The following is a 24,048-nucleotide window of genomic DNA, read 5'->3' on the forward strand; positions in this document are numbered from 1 at the left end:
TTGTGGCTAAGCAGGGCCTCGAACCCATGTCTCCCCTGTCCAAGGGCAACATTGAATTCCCCCCGCCACTGCGCATGGCTGTCGTTGCAAGTTAACTCTTTAAGCAGAGCAGTAAAATGACAAGAGGCGTTTGGTCTCAAAACCAATGTCCTTCTAATGATAATGATCTGGTAGGAAGGGGAGCATTGAACCCCCCCCACACACACACACACACGCACACACACATGCACACTGAACCCTGCCGTGGCCATGCTCCCTAGGACCAGTCATCGATGGGAACATATGCACGTTGCAACCTCTGGCAACATGAGGAAAGGCACACCAGAGAATCCCCCGGCCCATCCACCTTCCTCCTGGGCCTTACTGCTCCTCCACGCTGCCGCCTGCTAAAAATAAACTCGGGAGGGACCAGCCAGCCAAGGGTAGCCTGCTTCCCTCCTGAACATGTCAGGCTCTGCGACCCCGTGGAGCTCCTGCAATCGGTGGCAGGTTTCCTAACCCCCCCCCTTTTCCTCCCCAACACACACACACACACACATACACACAGCCTCATCTCTCCAGCCAAGCCTGCAATGCCTAAGGAAGAGAGAGAAAAGGAGAAGGAAGACGGCCCGTTGGGAAAAACCCAAAACAGCAGAGGAGAGATGAGATCCCCGGAGAAACCCTTTTAGTCCGGGAAAACATCTCTCCCCCCCGGCAAAAAACCCCCACAGCTCTCTTAGCCAGATCCCTTGACTGCATCCCCCGGTCCTCTGCAAAAACACAGAGTACAGCAACCTCCCCCCCCCCCAAGAACTGGGTGGGATTACTGGATGGAATATCTTCCTAACTCTGCAGCCTGTTGGGGCAGCCCCCCATTTTTTCCAAGGATCTGGGGTCCGCCACAAAAGAGACTTTGCCTCGGGGAGAGTTTGTCCTTGGCGTTCTCATCCTTGCAAGGTAAGGAAAGGACCAGTGGTGGAATTGCATGGGGGTGGACGGGGGGTGGGGTGGACGGTTGCAGAGGAGGAGGAGGGAGGGAGGAGACCTTTTCACCTTGCAGCAGGTGGGTATGGAGGAGGGCAAGAGAGCCGCACAGGTGAGACCTCGACCATACCTGTCCTTTGGCTCACATGAAGTTGGGAGGAAGGGGAGGCGGAACATGAGGCGAGGGTCAAAGTTAAAATTGTTGCAACCTCAGGCATTTGGGAGGTGAGGATTGCAGGACTGATGAACTGTGGGGGGGGGGGTTCCAATTCTATACCTAGACTTCACCCCCCCCCCATCACACATACACACAGTCCTTTTAGAGATCTGTGGCTTGTAAACTGGATCTCCCCCCCCCCCAAGAAAGCAGGGGTTTGGCGACTGCAGATAGAAGGGGGAGCGGGGGGGGGCATTTGAAGGTCCCGTGACAAGCTCTTCTGGGTGACTCTCCCATCGCCAGCGCGATGCAAGCAACCTCAGGCCCATTGCCAGAGATGTTTTCCCTTCCGCTGCTCCTTCCTCCTTTGCATAATCAGCACTTTTCAGTGGGTTTTCTGCACCACCAGCATCCCCTTTGCAGGGCCAGGAAATGGAGGATGGCCCTGAAAGTCAGGAGAGGTTCAGTCCCAAGGGGTTCCAAACCTTGGGCATTCACACTGCCCGTTTGGAGAGGATGCAGGTGCTTCGGGAGAGAAATGTCAACCTCCTCCTCCACGGAGGCCTTTGCCTCTCGCAAGGAAAACGGCCACCCTACCCGGACCACGCTGCAAAGTGGATCTGCGTAAGGCCCGCCAGGACTCTCTGGTTGTGTGTGCTGGCAGATGGGACAGCTGCTTCCTTCTCCTGCAGACATACAACCTCCCCCCCCCATGTACACGAACTCCCTCCATACACAGCAGTGTGGCTCAGATGGTGCATGCTCGGTGCATGTTCTCGCGTACATGTTTGTCTGTAACGCTCATCCTCGTGTCCCTGTGCACCGTGAGAGCGCACTGAGGTTAATGTGGCCCTGGGCTCGCTTACTGCGTGTTGGGGCCGGGCGTTGGGTAGTGTAGATCGGTACCCCAATCAAACGTCGGCAGGCCTGTGTGCTTATGCGCAAGGTTGGGCTGATTGCCATAATTCGTATCAGCAGGGAACCCTTCACCAAGGCTGCGTTGTGACGCCTCTTTTCCTGGGAATGTCCTGTGGAGTTTAATGGGCCTTACTCCCAAGCATGCATGAACAGGAATAAGCGGCAGAGGGGCCAGTGATTCGTAGTTGATAGGCTGACTTGTGAGGTTGGAAAGAGTATCCTCTGCAGTTCCCTTTCATGGGGGAAACTGTCCTCAGCCATGTTGATTGTTCGTTGTCTGGTTTCACAGGAATAAGCTCTAGGGCATGGGTGTCAACCATAAGGGCCGAGGGCCGGATCTAGCCCCTTGAGAGCTCTTCTCTGGCCCACAAGCCGGCTGAGGCAGCCACCCCTCCTCCACTCTCGATCGGGGCTGGTGAAGCAAGGCCAGGCCCGATCAAGGGACATTTATGTCATATCCGGCCCTCGTAACAATTGAGTTTGGCACCCCTGCTCTAGGGAGATCGATGCATGGGAAACTGGAACAAGGCCCCCATGCACACCTACTGAATATCAGCTGGCAAATGTGGCTTCCTCCATTGGGGCGCACTGATGTGCGCCTTGTGCGCACAGATGTGCCAATGCCCGCTGCTGGCATGCATTCACCTTGGGATCCTTGAAACACCTCCCCCGATGGTGCATTCATCAATTGGCTATGGCATTTATTGCTGGTTCACACAAACACGTTAACCTTCTTGCCCTTTGGTTTGTTGGCACTAGATGACCAGGGAGGTTATGAGAACTGCCAGAAAAGGCCTTGTCTTTGAAATAAACATGAGTGTTCTGCAGTGGGCCGTTGTGTGTCTGGGATGGCCCATCCACACATACAAATCTTTGTGTGATGTTCCAATCATCACATAATGACCCAGGCATGCGTGAACCAAACTTTAGCTTTGAGTTCTCCAGACAAAGAGGCTGGACTCCTTAGATGTGCTCAGGTTCCAAGTTAGTGTGCTTCAGAAGTTGTGGGCTTCCTAGAGGCACCCGGTTGGCCGCTGTGTAAACAGACTGCTGGACTTGATGGATCGTGGTCTGATCCAGCATGGCCTTTCTTGAACACACACACATGAACACATGAAGCTGCCTCATACTGAATCAGACCCTTGGTCCATCAAAGTCAGTATTGTCTACTCAGACCTGCAGCGGCTCTCCAGGGTCTCAGGCTGGGGTCTTTCACATCACCCACTTGCCTAGTCCGTTTAACTGGAGATGCCGGGGATTGAACCTGGGATCTTCTGCATGCCAAGCAGATGCTCTACCACTCAGCCACAGCCCCTCCCCTTATGTTCTTATGGAATGCCAAGTGCTCTCCCCAAGTAATGACTCTCTACTCCAGCTTCCAACCACATTCCAGTGTTTCCGAATAGCTGCCTCTCATCCCCGAAGAAACCCCTTTTTGTTTACTGTACCAGCTGCATTATGTGAATTGTAGTCCAGCAGGATTTATATCATTAGTTAGGTCATAGTGCTTGCTGTTCTTTTAACTCAACCTCCAGGTAGCAGCTGGAGATTTCCCCCTATTACAATTGATCTCCAGATGACCAAGATCTGTTCCCCTGGAGAAAATGGCGGCATTGGAGGGTGGACTCTATGGCATTATGCCCTGCTGAGGTCCCTCCCCTCCCCAAACCCTGCCCTCCCCAGGCTCCACCCTCAACCCCCAGGTGTTTCCCAAACCAAAGCTGGCAACCTGAGGACATGAAGGAGAATAGCACAATTTGAAGAGGCCTGTAAGGGATCTACTAGATGTTGGGATCCTTAACAGAATTGCGCCAAGCCACTCCTGTGCGAGTTCCCAAGAATGGGTGAGGGATAGGGTTGCCAGGTCCCTCTTCGCCACTGGCGGAAGGTTTTTGGGGTGGAGCCTGAGGAGGGTGGGGTTTGGGGAGGGATTTCAATGCCATAGAGTCCGATTGGCAAAGTGGCCAGTTTCTCCAGGGGAACTGATCTCTATCGGCTTGGTATCCGTTGTAATAGCAGGAGATCTCCAGCTAGTACCTGGAGGTTGGCAACCCTAGTGAGGGAAGAATCCATTTATGTTTGCAGAATGAAAAAAAGGTAGGAAGGTTCTGCTCAGAGGAAATGAGTGTGTGGCATTTTTCAGGCAAGGGTGGTAAGTCAGAGGCAACTAAGTAGAAAAAGAAAGACTAAGAGAAGGAACACTGTTTAGTAAACAATGCGGTTTAGAAAATGGTTTATAAAATGCTGTACGGTGTGCAGAAAGTGGAGAGAATTCTGGGAGAGCTCCAGTCCCCACCTGGAGGATGGCATCCCTATGTTATGTTATGCTCACATGAAGCTGCCTTATACTGAATCAGACCCTTGGTCCCTCAAATTCAGTATTGTCAACTCAGACCGTCAGGGTCTCAGGCAGAGGTCTTTCACATCACCTACTTGCCTAGTCCCTTTAACTGGAGATGCCGGGGATTGAACCTGGGGCCTTTTGCATGCCAAGCAGAGGCTCTACCACTGAGCCATGGCCCCTTCCATGTTATCAGTGTTATTACTGGCCTGCTTTTTGATTAAAACCATGGCTCCCATGAATCAAAATGAAAGGCAAACGTCAATTAAAAAAAAAAAAACCTGGCCTTTCCAACCAGCGTTTATTTTAAGGTACACGACGGAAAAAGCCATGTTTTAATTGGATTGCCCCAACTGGGAAGGGATGTTGAAAAAGGGGGTTAAGAGGTAACTAACCTGCCATAAAAGATCCAGAATTAGCACTCTTGGATGCTGGGGTGGGGGGGGAGGATGGGTTTTGACACTGTAGCAACGGATTGATAGCAGAGCGAAGAAAAGGTGAAAGATCTTTCCGAAGGGCAGGCCTCCTAAATTAACACCTCGGCTGACTTGATTGCTTCGGGAAGATCCGTAGGAACAGATTGCGTTAGACACATGCAGTGGGGACAGAACAGAGACTTTAATTAACTTTGGTTGGGCTTGCCTTTTTTGTTCAAAGTCTGCAAGTGTCTCAAGATGTAACCGAAGCAAAGAGCTGCCCTCTCCTTTTTTTTAATGTCCATCCAGAGAGCCAGCATGGTGAAGTGGTTAAGAGCGGTGGTTTGGAGTGGTGGACTCTGATCTGGAGAACCGGGTTTGGTCCCCCACTCCTCCACATGAGTGGCGGAGGCTAACCTGGTGAACTGGATTTGTTTCCCCACTCCTACACAAGAAGCCAGCTGAATGACCTTGGCCTAGTCACAGCTCTTAGAGCTCTTTCAGCCTCACCTACCCGGTTGTGGGGAGGGGAAGGGAAGGTGATTGTAAGCTGGTTTGACTCTTCCCTAAGTGGTAGAGAAAGTTGGCATATAAAAACCAACTCTTCTTCTTCAGCTGTGGCTCAGTGGTTGAGCCTCTGCTTGGCATGCAGAAGGTCCCAGATTCAATCCCCAGCATCTCCAGTTAAAGGGTCTAGGCAGATAGGTGATGTGAAAGATCTCAGCCTGAGACCCTGGAGAGCCGCTGCCAGTCTGAGTAGACAATACTGACTTTGATGGACCCAGGGTCTGATTCAGTATAAGGCAGTTTCATATGTTCATATATACGTTCTTTCTTTTGGCAGCTGGAATGACGGACAGATATTCTTCTGGCGAAGCTTAACCTAAAGACCTTGGGTACAGGAGACGTTAGCAGCTGGATTTCAATTTCCCAGCTGCTGCTAAAGGCAGTCTGCTAGAAAGGCTCCAGAGTGAATTTTCTCCTTGACTTCCTGCAGGGGTTCGTGACAAACTTTCCAGAGGAAGTAATATACCCGTGTTCAGTTTGTTTTCCAAATCTGCTTTTCTTGTTTTGCTTTTTCGTCCTCAAGGGGTGGAGATAGGGTTACCAGCCACAAGTGGGGGGCTAGAGGTCTCCCAGAATTGCAATTGATCTTCAAACTAAAGGGGTCAGCTGGGGGAAATGACGGCTTCGGAAAGCGCTCTCCCCTTCCCAAGCTCCACCCTCCCAGGCTCTACCCCCAAATCACCTGGAATTTCCCAGGCCATCCCTGGTTGGAGAGTTCCAATGATGGAAAGCTCAATTTTCCTTGCAAGGAGCGCCACAAATTTCTCTTATTAGGTTTTTTTTTTTCAAAATAATCACAAACATTAGCTGATGATCTTGGATTCGAAGCAGTGCCGGATTTACGTATAAGCTAAGCAAGCTATAGCTTAGGGCTCCACTCTCTTGGGCCCCCCCAAAAAATTTAAAGGAAAAAAAAACTGGATGTACATTTCCAAAATATAAGATAAAAAACAAATAAAATAAAACCTACATACAGCAACAGTGTGTTGTGTTGTGTAGGCTCCTATGATGTAAGTAATGGGCCCCGCCTGCTAGCCTGCTCCCTAAAATATCACTGGTTTGCTCATTTCTATATATAAATTACCATATAGCATATATTCAACACAAAAAACAGCAACAATTTGTTGTTGACAAAGGACAGCTGGACATATAAAAGGCCCCATTACCTTCAATATCTTAGGGCCTCATCAAACCTAAATCCAGTCCCGATTCTAAGCAAATCTATTTAATGTCCAAGGGCTTTCTCTCAGGGACTAGTGCATCCGTCCCCACCAGTATATTTATTTTCTTTATTTAGATATTTATACCTTGCTTTTCTCTCTATTGGAGAGACATGGTTACAACATTGTTCTCCTCTCCGTTGTTATTTTCGCCCCTCACAACAACTCTGGAAGGTGGGACGAAGAAGAAGAAGAGTTGGTTTTTATATGCCGACTTTCTCTACCACTCGAGGAAGAATCAAACTGGCTTATAATCACCTTCCCTTCCCCTCCCCACAACAGATACCCTGTGAGATAGGTGGGGCTGAGAGAGCTCTAAGGGATATGTGACTAGCCCAAGGTCACGCAGCTGGCTTCATGTGGAGGAGTGGGGGAACCAACCCAGTTCGCTAGATTAGTGTCCGCTGCTCATGTGGAGGAGCGAGGAATCAAAGCTGGTTCTCCAGATTACAGTCCAACGCTCCCCGAACCACCGCTCTTAACCACTAAAAGGCAATGACTGGCCCAAGGTCACCCAACAAGCTTCCATAGCAGAGTGGGGATTCGAACTGGCATCTACCAGGTCCTAGTGTAACACTCTAACCCCTACTCCACTTGGCTCACTCTTCGCTGTCAGGTGCCCAGGTTTGCCAGCTGCCTGGAGAAAAAAAATGTCCTGTCCCTTTCATAGAGACATTATTATTTACCAAATTATTACCTCTATACCTTGAAAAGCTGATTTCCACATATTAAGCCCTATTAAAGGGGCAGGACATTTCCCCCCCAGTCCTGTTGGCAACCCTAGTTTTGATGCTCAACTGCGTGTTTATATCTCCTTTGCACATTCGGGTCCGCGTTGGAGCGACACCAGTAGTAGCCAGGAACATATATCTGTAACTTCCACAATGCAAGCAAAAATTGCTGGTATTGCTTAAGCGCCTCAAATCATTGCCGTTTTAGCTATTGGAAAGTTCAGCCTACTTTTTTTGAGATTAATAGATTAATTCCCACCTTGATAGCCTTTCCCAGACTTCAGGGCAAACCAGATTTTTTAATAGGGAGCAATGATGATTTATTAAGCTTATACCTTGCCCTCCCCGGCACCGCCAGGCTCAGGACAGCTTCCAACAATGAATACAATATATCATATAGATACATATAAATACATTGACATTAGAACACACAAGTAAAAGCATAAAACTGGACCCAATTTAAGCATATCTGGCGACAACATATATAGGCGGGGCTGTGGCTCAGTGAGAGAGCATCTGCTTGGCATGCAGAAGGTCCCAGGTTCAATCCCCGGCATCTCCAGTTAAAGGGACTAGGCAAGTAGGTGATGTGAAAGACCCCTGCCTGAGACCCTGGAGACCCGCTGCCGGTCTGAGTAGACAAGACTGACTTTGATGGTCTGATTCAGTGTAAGGCAGCTTCATGTGTTCATGTGTTTCTGGTTTAGTTGCTAACTTATTGATTTTTTTACTGTCACTGTTCCTGTGACAGTATCTGAAGAAGTGAGCTGTGACTCACGAAAGCTCATACGCTGCCAGGAATTTTGTTAGTCTTTAAGGCGCTACTGGACTCTTGCTCATTTCTTCTGTTCCCGTGCCTTTGACACAGCTGGTGAAGCAGACATTATTTGATTTGTTTTTTGCATGGAAAATGAAGAGTGGGGTTTTTTGTGTGTTTTAATTTCTGCATTGCACCAGCTCAGGTTTAGAAGAGCTCAAAGTGGGTAAAGAAGTATTTTAACCTCTTTTTTCCAGGGTCTTTATTACTGACTGGGAAGGCACTGGCAAACCACCCCGCAAACAAAGTCTGCCTAGGAAACGTCAGGATGTGACGTCACCCCATGGGTCAGGAATGACCCGGTGCTTGCACAGGGGACCTTTACCTTATTACTGACTAGTGTGATGTAAACAGTCAGAGTGAAAAACTAGGATCTGGGAGACCTGGGGGGTTACCGCACTTGAATTCCCAGCAATGTATTAAGAGTTTGAAAACGTTATAAAAAATACTGTTCGCACTTTCTATGTATTCCCACCGATGTATTAAGAGTGTGAAAACGTTATAAAAAATACTGTTCGCACTTTGTTTGGCCCCTTTAGCTGTGAAGATGTCTTCCAACCATTTATAAGCCGTGGTATCCAAAAACCCTTTTAAAGCGATGTTTTTTATAACGTTTTCAAACTCTTAATACATATCTGGGAATACAAAGTGTGGTAACCCCTCCCCCCCGGTTTTAAATACCAATGCTGCCATGATTTCTACCAAGTGACTTTGGGCCAATGAATCTCTCTCAACTTAACCTACCTCACAGGGTTGTTGTGGGGGGGTACGATGGAGAAAGGAGACCAGCACGTGGCATCCTGAGGCCCTGCATAAAGAGATAGCCTTTTCTTAGCATAAATACATTGGATTTTAATCTTGGTACAAAGGTAGGGCCATGACCCGGATGGCCAGGGTGAGACCGATCTTATCAGATTGAGGAAACTAAGCAGGGTCAGCCCTGGTTAATACTTTGGGTGGGAGACCCCATGGAAATCCGGGGTTGCAACCCAGAGGCAGGCAATGTCAAACCACTTCTGCTTGTCTCTTAGGGTTGCCAACCTCCAGGTACTAGCTGGAGATCTGTTATTACAACTGATCTCCAGCCAATAGAGATCAGTTCCCCTGGAGAAAATGGCCGCTTTGGCAATTGGACTCTATGGCACTGAAGTCCCTCCCTTCCCCAAACCCTGCCCTCCTCAGGCTCCACCCCAAAAAACCTCCCGCCGGTGGCGAACAGGGACCTGGCAACACTATAGTCTCTTGCCTTGAAAACCCTACGGGGTCATCATAAGTCACCTGCGACTTGATGACCCTTTCCACCACAGAGATAGTGACGGGTAATGCTTAATTCGTTTTCATACGTTAGTTCATGATTATTAATTATTTGGGAAACCACTTCCTATGGAGAAGAGAGGCAGTGCGGTGCTGACTCCGGGCAGTACTGCTTGACTGGTGGGTCTGGATCCGTAATGAAAGCAAATGCTTTTCATAAAAAAGTAAGGTCTCCCCTACTTGAAAGGTCTCAGGCAGCTGGTGCTGGAGAACACCTTTCTCCCCTGAGGTTCTGGAGAGCTGCTGTCAGGGAGATGAGACTATGGTTGTTTATGCATGGGTACTTTCACTCACGTTCGCCCCCGGTCTGTCTCGGTTGTTCCTTGGAGTTCTGCATGAGTTTTCTGTCCATTAGAGATGACCTCGCTGCCAGCCCTCGCAATGTCCGGGTCTTCCCATTCCTCTGTTAACCCGACTCTTCCATCTTCCCTGAGCAAAACCCGGGTGAAATCCCCATGCATAAGGCAAAGTGCGGGACACGCAAGCTTTGTTTCTCTCACAGCCAGTTACAAAACAGCATGTCCAGAGGCGGGGGATTCAAATACTTCCAGCTTCCTCAGAGCTCTTTCTGAACAGAAGAAAATCTTTTTAAAACGGAGGGTTGGATTTCCTCCCCCCTTTTCAGATTGCTCCGTTTTTGTTTTTTGTTGTTCTTAAAATGCTTTTTTAAGCCTGGCAAATGAATTGGGGGGGATTTTCTCTCACAGTAAGCACTACAAGTAAGTCAATTACAAAGCAGCATTTCAAGGGGCGGGGACTTGATTTGAGCTTGGAGACTTCTGGTGCATAGTCTCCCAAAAGGAAAGTGTGGGTCCAGCGAGCAACGAACCTCAGGTAAAACTCCCATGCATAAATTACCTATATGGGCCAGAAGTGTAACCTGGCTATGTTTTGGCCAGAGTTGGTGATTCAGTGGTAGAGCACTTACTGTCTTCACACAAGATCCCAGGTTGAATCCCCGGCATCTCCAATTAAAAGAATCTCAAGAATCTCAGCTTTCTGTCCTCGAGGTCTTGGAAAGTTATGGCCGGCTCCAGTGGACCAATCTGACCTAGATGGACATATGTACAGCTGCCATAGGTCGTTTATGCATGGGTACTTTCACTCACGTTCCCCCCCCCTTCTGTCTCAGATGTTCCTTGGAGTTCTGCATGAGTTTTCCCTCCATTAGAGATTACCTCGCTGCCAGCCCTCACAAATCCAGGACCTTCCCGTTCCTCTGTTAACCCAATTCTTCCCTCTCCCCTGAGCTCAGCCCGGGTGAAATCCCTGTGCATAAGGCAAAGCGCGGGACATGCAAGCTTGGTTTCTCTCACGGCCAGTTACAAAGCAGCACGTAAAGAGGCAGGGATTCAAATGCTTCCTGCTTCCTGGGAGCTCTTTCTGAGCAGAAGAAAGGCTTTTTAAAACAGAAGCTTAGATTTCTCCCACACACACACACACACACCCCTTCAGATTGCTCTGTTTTTTGTTTTTTCTTCTTAAAATGCTTTTTTTATTTGGCAATTGGGTTTTGAGGGCAGGATTTTCTCACAGTAAGCACTACAAAGTAAGCCAATTACAAAGCAGCATTTAAAGGGGAGGGGACTTGATTTGAGCTTGGAGGCTGCTGGTGCATAGATTCCCAACAGGAAGGTGTGGGGCCAGTGAGTAATGAACCTCAGGTACAACTCCCATGCATAAATGACCGTACTGAATCAGACCCTCGATGGGTACATCAAGGTCAGTATTGCCTGCTCTGACTGGCAGCCGCTCTCCAGGGTGTCAGGTCTTTCATATCACTTGCTCCCTGATCCTTTTAACTGGAGATGCTGGGTACTGAACCAGGGGCTTTCTGCCTGCCAAACAGATGCCTTATCTCTACGGCATAGCCCCTCCCCTGGCCTGCCTGGGTACGAAGCCATTTCTTCTGTTCAAACGAGATTTCTCTTGGTCTTCCAGTGACGGGTCAAGCCAACGAGGAAATGGTTCCTGTCCTTGGCTGAAACCGCAGCTGCCGGAATATGCAGCCCGGGGGCCTTCCTGGCAGCGCAAAGGCAGCGGACTGCGCCAAGGAGCCGACCACCACGTCGTGCGCGGGGGCCACGGCCGGGAGGCATGGTGACAACTTTCAAGATTGCCGTGCTGGGTGCTCAAGGGGTCGGGAAGAGTGCCATTGTCCGCCAGTTCCTCTACAACGACTTCAGCGAGGTCTGTGTGCCCACCAAGGCCCGCCGCATCTACCTGCCTGCGGTGGTCATGAACGGCCACGTCCACGACCTACAGATCATGGACTTCCCACCCATCACCTCTTTCCCAGTAAACACACTGCAGGTAGGTGTCGCCCGCTTGGGCTGTCCGCAGTCAGAAAAGAGGAGGCCGCCTGCAGTCTACTCACTGATGAGACAGCCTGTAGGATTCGCCATGGTCCTCCCGGCGGTTCCTAGGATAACCGTGGTGGTGAACATTGCTGCCAAGTCTCAGCTGACTTATGGCGACCCCGTAGGGTTTTCAAGGCAAGAGATGAATAGATGTGGTTTGCCTTTGCCAGCCTCTGCATAGCAACCCTGGACTTTCTTGGTGGTCTCCCATCCAAGTACCAGGACCAACCCTATTTCGCTTCTGAGATCTGATGAGATCAGGCCATTCTGGACCATCCAGGTTAACCATAGAGATGAGGAAAAGGCCAGTATCACACAGAGCGAGTTTTTGGTAGTGGATTGAAAGCCACCAGTAGCAGGGGTGGTTCTCAACGGCATCGCTCTATCCTTACGTATCTATGATGAAAGACATCTGAGCTGAGTACCCAAGATTGGGTAAAATGAAAATATAATTTACTAGAAGCGCTATGACAAGATTAAAATTATTTAAAATATAATTTATTAGAAGCGCTATGTCAAGATTAAAATTATTTAAAAACATTAAAATAGCACAATGTGTGCAAGTTTTACATGAAACCCATGTAAAACCTTCACACATTTACAGAAACATACACACATATATATGTATATGTTAATATATGTATATATTTCTGGAAATGTGTGCAGGTTTCACATGGGTTTCAATTGACGACTGATGAAGGCCAAATAGGCCGAAACACGTCTGGCATGTGGTTACAGTCATCAACCTCAGGAAATGCCATTGTGCTATTTTAATGTTTTTAAATAATTTTAATTTTGACATAGCGCTTCTTGGTATAAGTGTTGTTAGAGAGTATGATGCAATTTCTCAGACTTGTCTTGATTTGTGGTGTACCTTTTCAGTCACACTGGCTACTGATGCTCGATCTGAAGGGCTTTGGAGTATTCAGGGCTATATAAAAGCGCGATTTGTACGATATAGTGATCAGAGTGTGGGGGTAGGATCTGGGTTCAAGTCCATCCCCACTGACCGCTCAATTTTGAGTCTCTCTGTCTCATAACCTACTTCAAAGGGTCCCTGTTAGGAGCAAATGAGAAAGTGAGAAACTTGGACATGCTGATTCACATGACACGTAATTTACCTTGTGGGATTCAACGTTGCAAGGTGTAGGGGAAGGTAACTTAGCATATGGCTGTTATGCCTGATTCATCAGGTGTGCAGTGGGAGTTTTATGCCTCCCAGAGGTCCATTGTTCCACTTGTTATCATAGGGTTCCCATCCTCCAGGTGGTGGCTGGAGATCTGCCACTATTACAACTGATCTCCAGGTGACAGGGATCAGTTCACCTGGAGAAAATGCTTTGGAAGGCAAACTCCGTGAGCCGGCTGAGGCAGCCATAGGGTTGCCAGGTCCCTCTTCGCCACCAGCGGGAGGTTTTTGGGGTAGAGCCTGAGGAGGGCAGGGTTTGGGGAAGGGAGGGACTTCAGTGCCATAGAGTCCAATTGCCAAAGTGGCCATTTTCTCCAGGTGAACTGATCTCTATCAGCTGGCGATCAGTTGTAATAGCAGGAGATCTCCAGCTAGTACCTGGAGGTTGGCAACCCGAGGCAGCCACCCCCTCCCACTCTCAATCTGGGCTGGTGAGGCATGGCCCAGCCTGACCAAGTGACATTTATGTTATATCCGGCCCTCGTAACAATTGAGATCAACACCCCTGCTCTATGGCATGATACCCTGTTGAAGTCCCTCCCCTTTCCAAACCCTGCCCTCCTCAGGCCATACCCCCCAAATCTCCAGGTGTTTCCCAACCTAAAACTGGCAACCCTACTAATAACAGAATGGGGCCCCCTCTGATTTGATTTGTGAAGCCCCCCTCCTCCAGGGTTGCAGCCCCAAGCCAAAATGGGGGCCCACACAGTTGTCCATGCCTATTAGAAACCACTGGGACTATTATGGGCTTGGACACTGCTACTACATGGCAGTTGGCAACCCTAGACACAACTCCTTCACACATTCAATCAGTGTGAATAGGGGGAATAGATATGGGTGTGCTGACCCTGCCTATGCGTAGGGTTGCCTGCTCCAGGTTGGAAATACCTGGAGATTTGAAGGATGGAGCCTGAGGAGGGCAGGGTTGGAGAGAGAAGTAGGGTTGCCAACTGCCAGGTAGTAGCAGGAGATCTCCTGCTTATTCAACTGATCTCCAGCCGATAGAGACTAGTTCACCTGCAGAAAAATAGCCGTTTTGGCAATTGAACTCTATGGGATTGAAGTCCCTCCCCTCCCCAAACCCCGCCCTCTTCAGGCTCCACTCCCAAAATCTCCCACCGATTGCAAGGAGGGACCTGGCAACCCTAGAGAGAAGGGACTTCGATGCCATAGAGTCCAGATGGCATAGAGTCCAGTCTGGGTTAAGAAATACCTGGAGATTTTGGGGGTGGAGCTTGAGGAGGGCTGGGTTGGGTGAGGGGAGGGACTTCAATGGGGTATAATGCCATAGAGTCCACCCTCCAAAGTGGCTATTTTCTCCTGATGAACCGATCTCTGTTGCCTGGAAATCAGCTGTAATAGTGGGAGATCTCCAGCCATCACCTGGAGGTTGAACACATGAAGCTGCCGTATACTGAATCAGACCCTCGGTCCATCAAAGTCAGCATTGTCTACTCAGACCGGCAGAGGATCTCCAGGGTCTCAAGCAGAGGTCTTTGGCATCACCTACTTGCCTATTCCCTTTCAACTGGAGATGCCGGGGATTGAACCTGGGACCTTCTGCATGCCAAGCAGATGCTCTGCAAACTGAGCCACAGCCCCTCTCTCTAGGTTGGCAGCCCTAGGGTCTGAAGGGGAGGGTTCTCTTTCTCTCCCTTCCAAATGCCTAGAAAGGATAGAAGGCTGCCTCTCCTTCCGGAAGGGAGGAGGATGAAAGCGAAGCTTTGCATGCAGAGAAGAAAGGTCGGTGGATGAGACAGACGGAAATAGCGGAGGATAAATGATCAACAGAGGCATAAGGCAGCAACATGCCGAATTGGGTCCACGCCTTGAGATGCAGTGGGGGAGGGAAGCAGGAGCAGATGGAGGCTCTGAAGAAAGGGAGAGAATTCCATGGCGATGCAGAAAACCGTACGGCTGGTGCCTTAAGAAGGCCACCATCCTCCACACCCAAAGGAGACTTTACATCTCTGACCGACCTCTCTTGCAAAGAGCTCAAGGCAACCTATGCAGTCTGATGGCTGTGTTTTGCTCACAACAGCCCTGCAAAGCAGGACTAAGAGCGAGGAACTTGCCCAAAAGGAGCTCTTGCTGAGTTGCAGACAGCAAAAACGATGCCCCTATTGCCACCTTGCCTTAGGGCTGCCATCCTCCAGGTGGGGCCTGGGGATCTCCCGGAATTACAACTGATCTACAGACTACAACGATCAGTTCTGGAGAAAAAGGCTGCTTTGGAGGGTGGAGTTTATGGCTTCGCATCCCCGCAGAGGCCCACCCTTCCCCAACTCCTCTCCCGAGTGGCCAGGTACCTCTTCGCCACTGGTGGGAGGTTTTTGGGGAGGAGACTGAGGAGGGCGGGGTTTGGAGAGGGGAGGGACTTCAATGCCATAGAGTCCTATTGCCAAAGCAGCCATTTCCTCCAGGTGAACAGATAGGGTTGCCAACCTCCAGGTGGTGGCTGGAGATCTTCTACTATTACAACTGATCTCCAGCCGATAGAGATCAGATCACCTGGAGAAAATGGCAACTTTGGCAATTGAACTCTATTGCACTGAAGTCCCTCCCCTCCCCAAACCCCGCCCTCCTCAGGCGCCGCCCCAAAAACCTCCCGCCGGTGGTGAACAGGGACCTGGCAACCCTATGAACAGATCTCTATTGGCTGGGGATCAGTTGTAATAGCAGGAGATCTCCAACTACTACCTGGAGGTTGGCAATCCTACTCCCAGGTCTCCAGGAATTTCCCAACCCAGCACTGGCAACCCTAATTTTTTATAATCTTATTTAATAGTTACAGCTGTGCCTACATCCTATCTATACAGCAAAGTCTTGTCTATTTCATACCATTTTAATAGTTATTAGGGGGGAGGGGAGGGACTTCAATGCCATAGAGTCCAGTTGCCAAAGCGGCCCTTTTCTCCAGGTGATCTGATCTCTATCGGCTGGAGATCAGTTGTAATAGCGGGAGATCTCCAGCTTGTACCTGGAGGTTGGCAACTGTACTAGTCATGGCCTGCCTCAAAGAATTCTGGGAATTGTAGTTCTGTGTACCATGTTATAGAATGTGATTCCCTATGGTGGGGGGAGTGTTAAGTACCATCAAGTCGCTTCTGACTCATGGCGAGCCTATGAATCAATATCCTCCAAAACATCCTATCATTAACAGCCTTGGAATGTGAGGGTTGTGGCTTCCTTTATAGAGTCAATCCATCTCACATTCCCTGGGTACATCATTTTAAATATTTTTGTTAGTGTAAAGTGTACACCTTGGGTTGCCAAGTCCCTCTTCGCCACCGACGGGAGGTTTTTGGGGCAGAGCCTGAGGAGGGTGGGGTTTGGGGAGGGGAGGGACTTCAATGCCATAGAGTCCAATGGCCAAAGCAGCCATTTTCTCCAGGGGAACTGATCTCTGTCCCTTGGAGATCAGTTGTAATACCAGGAGATCTGCTACCACCCGGCTGGCAACTCTAAGTACACTGCCCAAATGATCTTAATATAACTAAACTGACACCCACAAATTATACAAGAAGAGCCCTCCGGCCTGGATCCCACCGGCCTGGGGGAGGAAATTCACAGGAATGGCACGAAGACAACAGTCTTCTCTGTCCATCAATTGCTCTACATGGCAGTTCCATTTAGCCATTATGTAGGGTTGCCAACCTCCAGGTAATAGCTGGAGATCTCCTGCTGTCACAACTGATCTCCAGTCGATAGAGATCAGTTCCCCTGGAGAAAAGGTCTGCTTTGGCAATTGGACTCAATGGCATTGAAGTCCCTCCCCTCCCCAAACCCCACCCTCCTGAGGCTCCGCCCCAAAAACCTCCCGCTAGTGGCGAAGAGGGACCTGGCAACCCTATCGTTAGGGTTAGTAGCCATGGATAAACCTCTCCTCCATTTTGAATCTAATCCCCTTCAAAGCCATCCCAGTTAGTGGCTATACCCACGTCCTGCGGCAGCGAATTCTGCAACTTAATTCTGCATTCTGCTATCCAGGTGTTCAACCAGGGACTACTGCCACCAGAAAACGATTATCCATGTAGCAAGGCTTCCCTCGGGATCAGGGAAGGCCGTTTAAACTCATCTAAGTGGGTATAAATTGTACATTATTGAAATTCGCTTGCGAGCCTTCCGTTTCTCCGCACTTTGTCACCCGCAGCGCAGGGCCGCTTGGCAGGCCTGCCGGTGCTCCCTCTTTCCCTCGGGCCAAAAGCAATCAAATCTTAACACTGCTCGATGAACTCCTCATTAATACGGCAGACAGATGTCTACGGCTGGCTCTTTCTGTGCAGTCCGTCTCATCTTGGAGACGATTATCCGGTTAGATCAAAGCCCCCTCATTCTTTTTTTTTTTTAAATTAAAGAAATAATAAACACTTATCAATAGGATTGCCAACCTCCAGGTGGTGGCTGGAGATCTCCCGCTATTACAACTGATCTCCAGGCGATAGAAATCAGTTCACCTAGAGAAAGGGGCCGCTTTGGCAATTGGACTCAATGGAATTGAAGTCCCTCCCCTCTCTAAACCCCACCCTCCTCAGGCTCCGCCCCCCAAATCTCAAGGTATTTCCCAACGCGGAGCTGGCAAATCTACTTATGGATCAAACTTTGCTGCTTCCCTTCTGGGGGGAAATGGTCTGAGTGAAGGCCTTATGAGCATGAATAACAGGGGCCAACAGATAGGGTTGCCAACTTTGGGCTGGGAAATTCCTGGAGATTTTGGGGGTGGAGTCTGGGATGGGCAGGGTTTGGGGAGGGGCAAGATCTCAGTAGAGTATAATCCCATACAGTCTACCCTCCAAAGCAGCCATTTTCTCCAGGGGAACTGATCTCTTTAGTCTGGCTACCAGTTGTAATTCTGGGGGATCTCCAGGTCTCACCTGGAGGTTGGCCACCCTGATACGGAGAGACCAGCGGTCAACACCAGAATCTGTTTTTAATGCCAAGTTTGGTTCCAGTGACATATATCAATATGAAAGCCACCTCCTGGGTCCTGTCGCTTTGTCACCCTCTAGTGTGACCCAGAAACCGAACCCAAAGAGGGCTTATGCCAGTTAGGTTGATAATCATCTCTCCGTGGTTTCTGTTCACTGCTAAGGGACAGGCTAGTGTTGACAAAAAAATCCCTCCATTGTCCACTTTGGGTGGGTTTAGGGTTGCCAACCTAGATTTTGGGGGTGGAGCCTGATGAGGGCAGGGTTTGGAGAGGGGAGGGACGTCAATGCCATAGAGTCCATTTGCCAAAACAGCCATTTTCTCAAGGTGAACTGATCTCCATCGGCTGGAGATCAGTTGTAATAGTAGGAGACCTCAGCCACCACCTGGAGATTAATATAAAGATAGACACTTCTGTGTATATAGTAGTTAAACCAAAATTCACACAGAAAACAAATATTCCAAGCAATTTCACAGCTGCTGGCGAAACGTCAGGAAAGAAAATACCAAGACCACGGTTACACAGCCCGGATAACCTACGAGAACCAATGAACTCTGACCGTGAGAGCCTTCGACAATAATTTCAATATAATTCCAATATTGCCATCATAATGCAAAAGTCATATCCAAGCACAGGTCATAAATTACAAAGTCGCACGTATTGTTCACAAGTAGGTGCATACAAACAGGTAAGTGTATAATCCTGGTTTTAAATATAGGTAAGTAAACGCATCACGTGTATATAATAATTCTAACAATATTTTTTCTTCTTCTTTAGCAACAATATATTCATCACCTGTCTGACTTCTGATGAATATATTGTTGCTAAAAAAGAAGAAAAAATATTGTTAGAATTATTATTTCCTTGTGTGTGTGTTAAGTGCTGTCAAGTCCCTTCCGACTCATGGCGACCCTATGAATGAAAGTCTTCCAAAATGTCCTATCTTTGACAGCCTTGCTCAGATCTTGCAAATTGAGGGCTGTGGCTTCCTTTATTGAGTCCGTCCATCTCTTGTTGGGTCTTCTTTATTATTTCCTTACCTATATTTAAAACCAGGATTATACACTTACCTGTTTGTATGCACCTACTTGTGAACAATACATGTGACTTTGTCATTTATGACCTGTGCTTGGATATAACTTTTGCCTTATGATGGTAATATTGGAATTATATTGAAATTGCTTGGAATATTTGTTTTCCGTGTGAATTTTGGTTTAACCACCTGGAGATTGGCAGCCCTTGACTTCAGCGAAGCTGAGCCTCGCTAGAACCCTTAATGACAGGCCGGGCCATGCGGAAATTTGCATTACCATCTGAATGAAGTGGTTAGTGTAAAGCAGCTGTAAAGTGAAAGAGACAAAACCAGAAGGTGCTTGGTGGGGGGGAGACACTTCCACCTCTGCAAGACACATGGAATCCAGATTGTTCTGCATCGGGAAACCCCAGCTGTTCACCAAATGTTCCTTCTGAAAATTAAAAATGAAATGAAGCTTATAACAAGGAAGCGCAAGGGGTTGTCATGGCTCAGCGCGACTTCACCTACTGCGTCAGTGATCAAGGATGTGCAGGGGCTCAGGCTTCTCTTAAGCCGCTGAGGCCAATTGAAGAACAGTGGATAGGGTTGCCAAAACTCAAGGTACTAGCTGGAGATCTCCTGCTATGACAACTGATCTCCATCCGATACAGATCAGTTCCCCTGGAGAAAATGGCCGCTTTGGCAATTGAAGCCCCTCCCCTTCCCGAACCCCGCCCTCCTCAGGCTCCACCCAAAAACCTCCTGCCGTTGGCCAAAAAGGACCTGGCAGCCCTAACAGCGGAAGAGACCTGCTGACTTAGACCAAAGAACCAGCCGGGCCAGCCACCTGTTTCCCATAGTGGCTAGCCAGATGCCCCAAGGAGGCTGCCAAGCGGAGCACACAGAGGCCAAAGCTGCCTCCTATGGCTACCCACCTAAAACTGGCCATTAGAGGTATACTGCCCCTGAACATGGAGTTTTCATTTAGCCCTCATGACCTATGATAGACCCATCTTCCAAGAATCCTTCTTAACCCCCTTTCAGAGCCATCCAAGTGGTCTTCACTGTGGTTTGTTATCCTCTACAATTCATCTCCTTTCAGAGCTTTTAATTCTGTCAGGTAGGGTTGCCAGCTCTGGGTTGGGAAATACCTAGAGATTTTGGGGGCGGAGCCTGAGGAGGGCAGGGTTTGGGGAGGGACTTCAATGCCATAGAGTCCAATGGCCAAAGCAGCCATTTTCTCCAGGGGAACTGATCTCTATCGGAGTTCTGTTGTAATAGCAGGAGATCTCCAGCTACTATCTGGAGGTTGGCAACCCTACTGCCAGGGCCTTTTAAATCTGGAGTTTATCCAGCCGTTGCTGCGTCTGTTCTGCTAAAGTTTCCTTGTTTTGGGGGTTTTTTTTAATGGTGTTATCGAAGATATTTTAGGTTGCAGCCCACTTCGGAAGCCACAGTTCAGAAGCAGTATGTCAGAGGGACTAGACAGCTGTCTGTCTTGCAGGGCAGATGAAACTCTGAGACCTCCATTCGCCTCATACCTAAGAGACTGCGCCTCCGTCTCATTTCCGTCTCTGCCTTTCTCTGATGCTTTTGTAACCAGCTTTTTTAATTGCTGTTTTTGGTTTTAACCACAGAGTTGGTTAAAACTGATTTTAATCATTTCAGTCACTGTTTGTCGTTATTATTTTTTTCCTGTGGTTGAGAATGTGGATTGAAAATGATTTTGAAAAATAACTAAGTGGGCTAGGAGATAGGGTTGCCAACCTCCAGGGGGTGGCAGGAGATCTCCTGCCATTACAACTGATCTCCAGCCGATAGAGATCAGTTCACCTGGAGAAAATGACCGCTTTGGCAATTGGAGTCAATGGCATTGAAGCCCCTCCCTTTCCCAAACCCCTCCCTCCTCAGGCTTCCCCCCAAAAGCCTCCTGTCGGTGGCAAAGAGGGACCTGGCAACCCTACTCGGAGAGCTTCTTCTCTTTCTTTCTGAACCCTGCCTTTGCATTCTGGTGTGGCGATAATCCTGACCTGCCTTGCAGGGTTGTCGTAACGATTGCACAGAGACACAATACGTGTGTGTGTGTAAAGTGCCATCAAGTCACAGCTGACTTACAGCGACCCCAGCTAGGGACTTCCTAGGCAAGTGAGAAGCAGAGGTGGTTTGCCATGGCCTTCCTCTGCGGAGTCTTCCTTGATGGTCTCTCTTCCACGTACAGACCCTGCTAAGCCTCCAAGGATAGATGAAATCGGGCTGTACCATGCTGCCTTCCTGATACTGTACATGGAGTGGATTGAAGAACCACAAGGCAGGATTTTGCAGCTTTGGGGGGCTCCTGCAGAATCGGGCAGTTCTTTGGCTTTGTCTCCGGCGATGTGAGATGCCTTAGGGGAGGGACCCCCCTCTGTACCAATCTCAGCATCTCAGCATGACAGAATGGAGCAGGCGCAGAGGAAAGTGACGAGGGTGATCAGGGGCCTGGAGACCAAGCCCTATGAGGAAAGGCTGAGGGACTTTTAAAAAATCATTTCAATAACCGTTTTTCATTTTCGATAACTGTTTGTCTGGGCATCATGTGTGGGTCACTGGGGTTGTGGGGGCGGGGAGGTAGTTCGGAACGTCCTGCATTGTGCAGGGGGTGGACTAGATGACCCTGGTGGTCCCTTCCAACTCTATGATTCTATGCCTTGGGAATGTTCAGTCTGGAAAAGAGTAAGGTTGAGGGGGGACATGATCGCTCTCTTTAAGTATTTGAAGGGGTGTCAGAGGAGAGCAGGGAGCTGTTCCTGTTGGCAGCAGAGGATAGGACTTTAAATTGAGGGCAAAAAGCTACCAGCTGGATATTAGGGGGGAAAGTTTTATGGTAAGAGTTGTTCGACAGTGGAATCGGCTACCTAAGGGGTAAGCTCCCCCTCACTAGCAGCCTTTACGCAGAGGCTGAACAAACACTTGCTCTAGGCTGATCCTGCATTAAGCAGGGGGTTGGACTCGATGGCCGGTATGGCCCCTTCCAACTTTATGATTCTATAAATTTGGTAGATAATAAACCCTGCTACCTCTGGAAGAGACAGGGGTGCCTTCTTGCCTTTTGGCCACTGGATGCCTTGCTGAACGGGAATGCAAAACCTCTCCCCGGACCGAGAGCTCGCTGGGTGGGCAGGGTGACGCCATCGGGGAGCTGTGAGCTGCGTGTTCCCTGATCCCGTCCCTCTTTCTGTCTGTCTTGCAGGAGTGGGCGGACGTGTGCTGCCGAGGCCTCCGGAGCGTTCATGCCTACATCTTGGTCTATGACATCTGTTGTTTTGACAGCTTTGAGTATGTCAAAACCATTAGGCAGCAGATCCTAGAAACGAGGTAAAAATAATAATAATAATGCCTCGTCCCGTCCTGGGCCTGGCTGGAGAAAGGGAACGAGGGAGGGATGCAGAAATCTATCATCAGAGCTCCTGGATATACACAGCAGGCTGTTTGTAGGTACTTTCTGCCTGGAGAGGTTAATAACAGGAGGACAGCTCTGCTGGGTCAGACCTCAAAAGTCCACCTTGTCCAGTACCCCCTTTCTATCAGTGGTCAGCTGTATAGTTCCAGATAGTCCACAAACAGGGACTATCTGGAAGGCAACAGCCCTCTCCCCTGGTTTGTCCCCTGGCATTTGGTTTTCTGTGATAGACTGCATCTGCACATGGAGGGTCTGATCCCCAATACAGGAAGCGCCTAGCTGGATCGGACTATCCAGGTCAGTATCCTGTTTCCAGCAGTAGCCAGGCAGGTATTTCTGGGAAGCTCTCTGTCAGAGCATGAGGGCAACTGCCCTCCCCTGCTGCTGCCTTTGACGGCGTTGCCAACCGTCTGGAGGAAATATGTCTTGCCCCTTTAATGGAGGCTTCGTGTGAGGAAATGGGCCGCTGAAGCTTTTTTTGGCACAGAGGTAAATAAGGTCGCCTCATAAATCACATGCAAAGAAAGGGCTATGGCTTAGTCGTAGAATATCTGCTTTGTGCCCAAAAGGTCCCTGGTTCAACCCCTGGCATCTCCAGTTGAAAGGATCAGGGGATAGGTAATATGGAAGAATCCCACCTGAGACCCTGCAGAGCTACTGCTGGTCAGAGTGAACAAGACTGGCTTTGATAGGCCAGTAGTCTGACTCAGTATAAGTGGTAGAGAAAGTCGGCATATAAAAACCAACTCTTCTTCTTCTTCTTCCTTTTCTATGGCCTTTTATGCAGGGATGTTTCCCCATGGTCACCCCCTGCTGATTGCTTCAGGGCTTCCTTTTGATTATGCATGCCTTTCCTGCCAGTCAGAGGTCGCCGCGCTCTTCCCACGCATTTTGCCCGTGTTTCCCCGATGCTGTTTTAGCCAGAATATGGAAAATGCAGGCAAAACGCACGGGGAAAGTCAGGCGACCTCTGACTGGAGGAAAAGGCATGCATAACCAAAAGGAAGCCCAAAGCAATCGGTGGGGGTGACCATGGGGAAACATCCCTGCATAAAAGGCAATAGTTTAGAAAAGGAAGAAGAAGAGTTGGTTTTTATAGGTCGACTTTCTCTACTACTTAAGGAAGAATCAAACCGGCTTGTAATCACCTTCCCTTCCCCTCCCCACAACAGACACCTTGTGAGGTAGGTGAGAGAACGCTATAAGAGAGCTGTGACTAGCCCAAGGCCACCCAGCTGGCTTCAAATGTAGAAGTAGAGGCCCCTCCCCACCCCAAACCCCTCCCTCCCCAGGCTCCACCCCCCCAAATCTCCAGGTGTTTCCCAACCCAGATTTGGCAACTCGATTGCCACCCCTTTACATCCTCTCTCTCTCTCTTGGCAGGGTCATCGGCACGTCTGACACGCCCATCATTATCGTGGGGAACAAGCGGGACCTGCAGAAGGGCCGGGTGATCCCGCGCTGGAACGTCTCCAACCTGGTGAAGAAGACCTGGAAGTGCGGCTACATCGAGTGCTCGGCCAAATACAACTGGCACATCCTCCTGCTCTTCAGCGAACTCCTCAAGAGCGTGGGCTGCGCCCGTTGCAAGCACGTCCACACCACCATCCGCTTCCAGGGGGCCCTGCGAAGGAGCCGATGTACCATCATGTGAGGTTTTGACGCCCC

General features: G+C 49.3%; 1 protein-coding gene across 1 annotated transcript; it reads left to right on the forward strand.

Moving 5' to 3' along the window:
- Positions 1-814: 814 nt before the first annotated feature.
- RASL10B (RAS like family 10 member B) lies at positions 815-24,048 on the forward strand. Its single transcript, XM_056864846.1, has 4 exons — positions 815-939; positions 11,389-11,760; positions 22,171-22,295; positions 23,764-24,048. Exons 2-4 carry the CDS (start codon positions 11,545-11,547, stop codon positions 24,032-24,034), a joined length of 612 nt encoding a protein of 203 aa, XP_056720824.1. The 5' UTR covers positions 815-939; positions 11,389-11,544; the 3' UTR covers positions 24,035-24,048.

This window comes from Euleptes europaea, chromosome 19 (assembly GCF_029931775.1).
Source record: "Euleptes europaea isolate rEulEur1 chromosome 19, rEulEur1.hap1, whole genome shotgun sequence".
Classification (NCBI taxonomy): domain Eukaryota; kingdom Metazoa; phylum Chordata; class Lepidosauria; order Squamata; family Sphaerodactylidae; genus Euleptes; species Euleptes europaea.

What these genes read in the sequence shown, in the direction of transcription:
- RASL10B (XM_056864846.1), top strand. Translation starts at nt 11,545, where the DNA reads ATGGTGACAACTTTCAAGATTGCCGTGCTGGGTGCTCAAGGGGTCGGG. An exon ending in TCCCAGTAAACACACTGCAG is followed by an intron (nt 11,761 to 22,170) that starts GTAGGTGTCGCC and finishes TCTGTCTTGCAG; the next exon opens with GAGTGGGCGGACGTGTGCTG. An exon ending in CAGCAGATCCTAGAAACGAG is followed by an intron (nt 22,296 to 23,763) that starts GTAAAAATAATA and finishes CTCTCTTGGCAG; the next exon opens with GGTCATCGGCACGTCTGACA.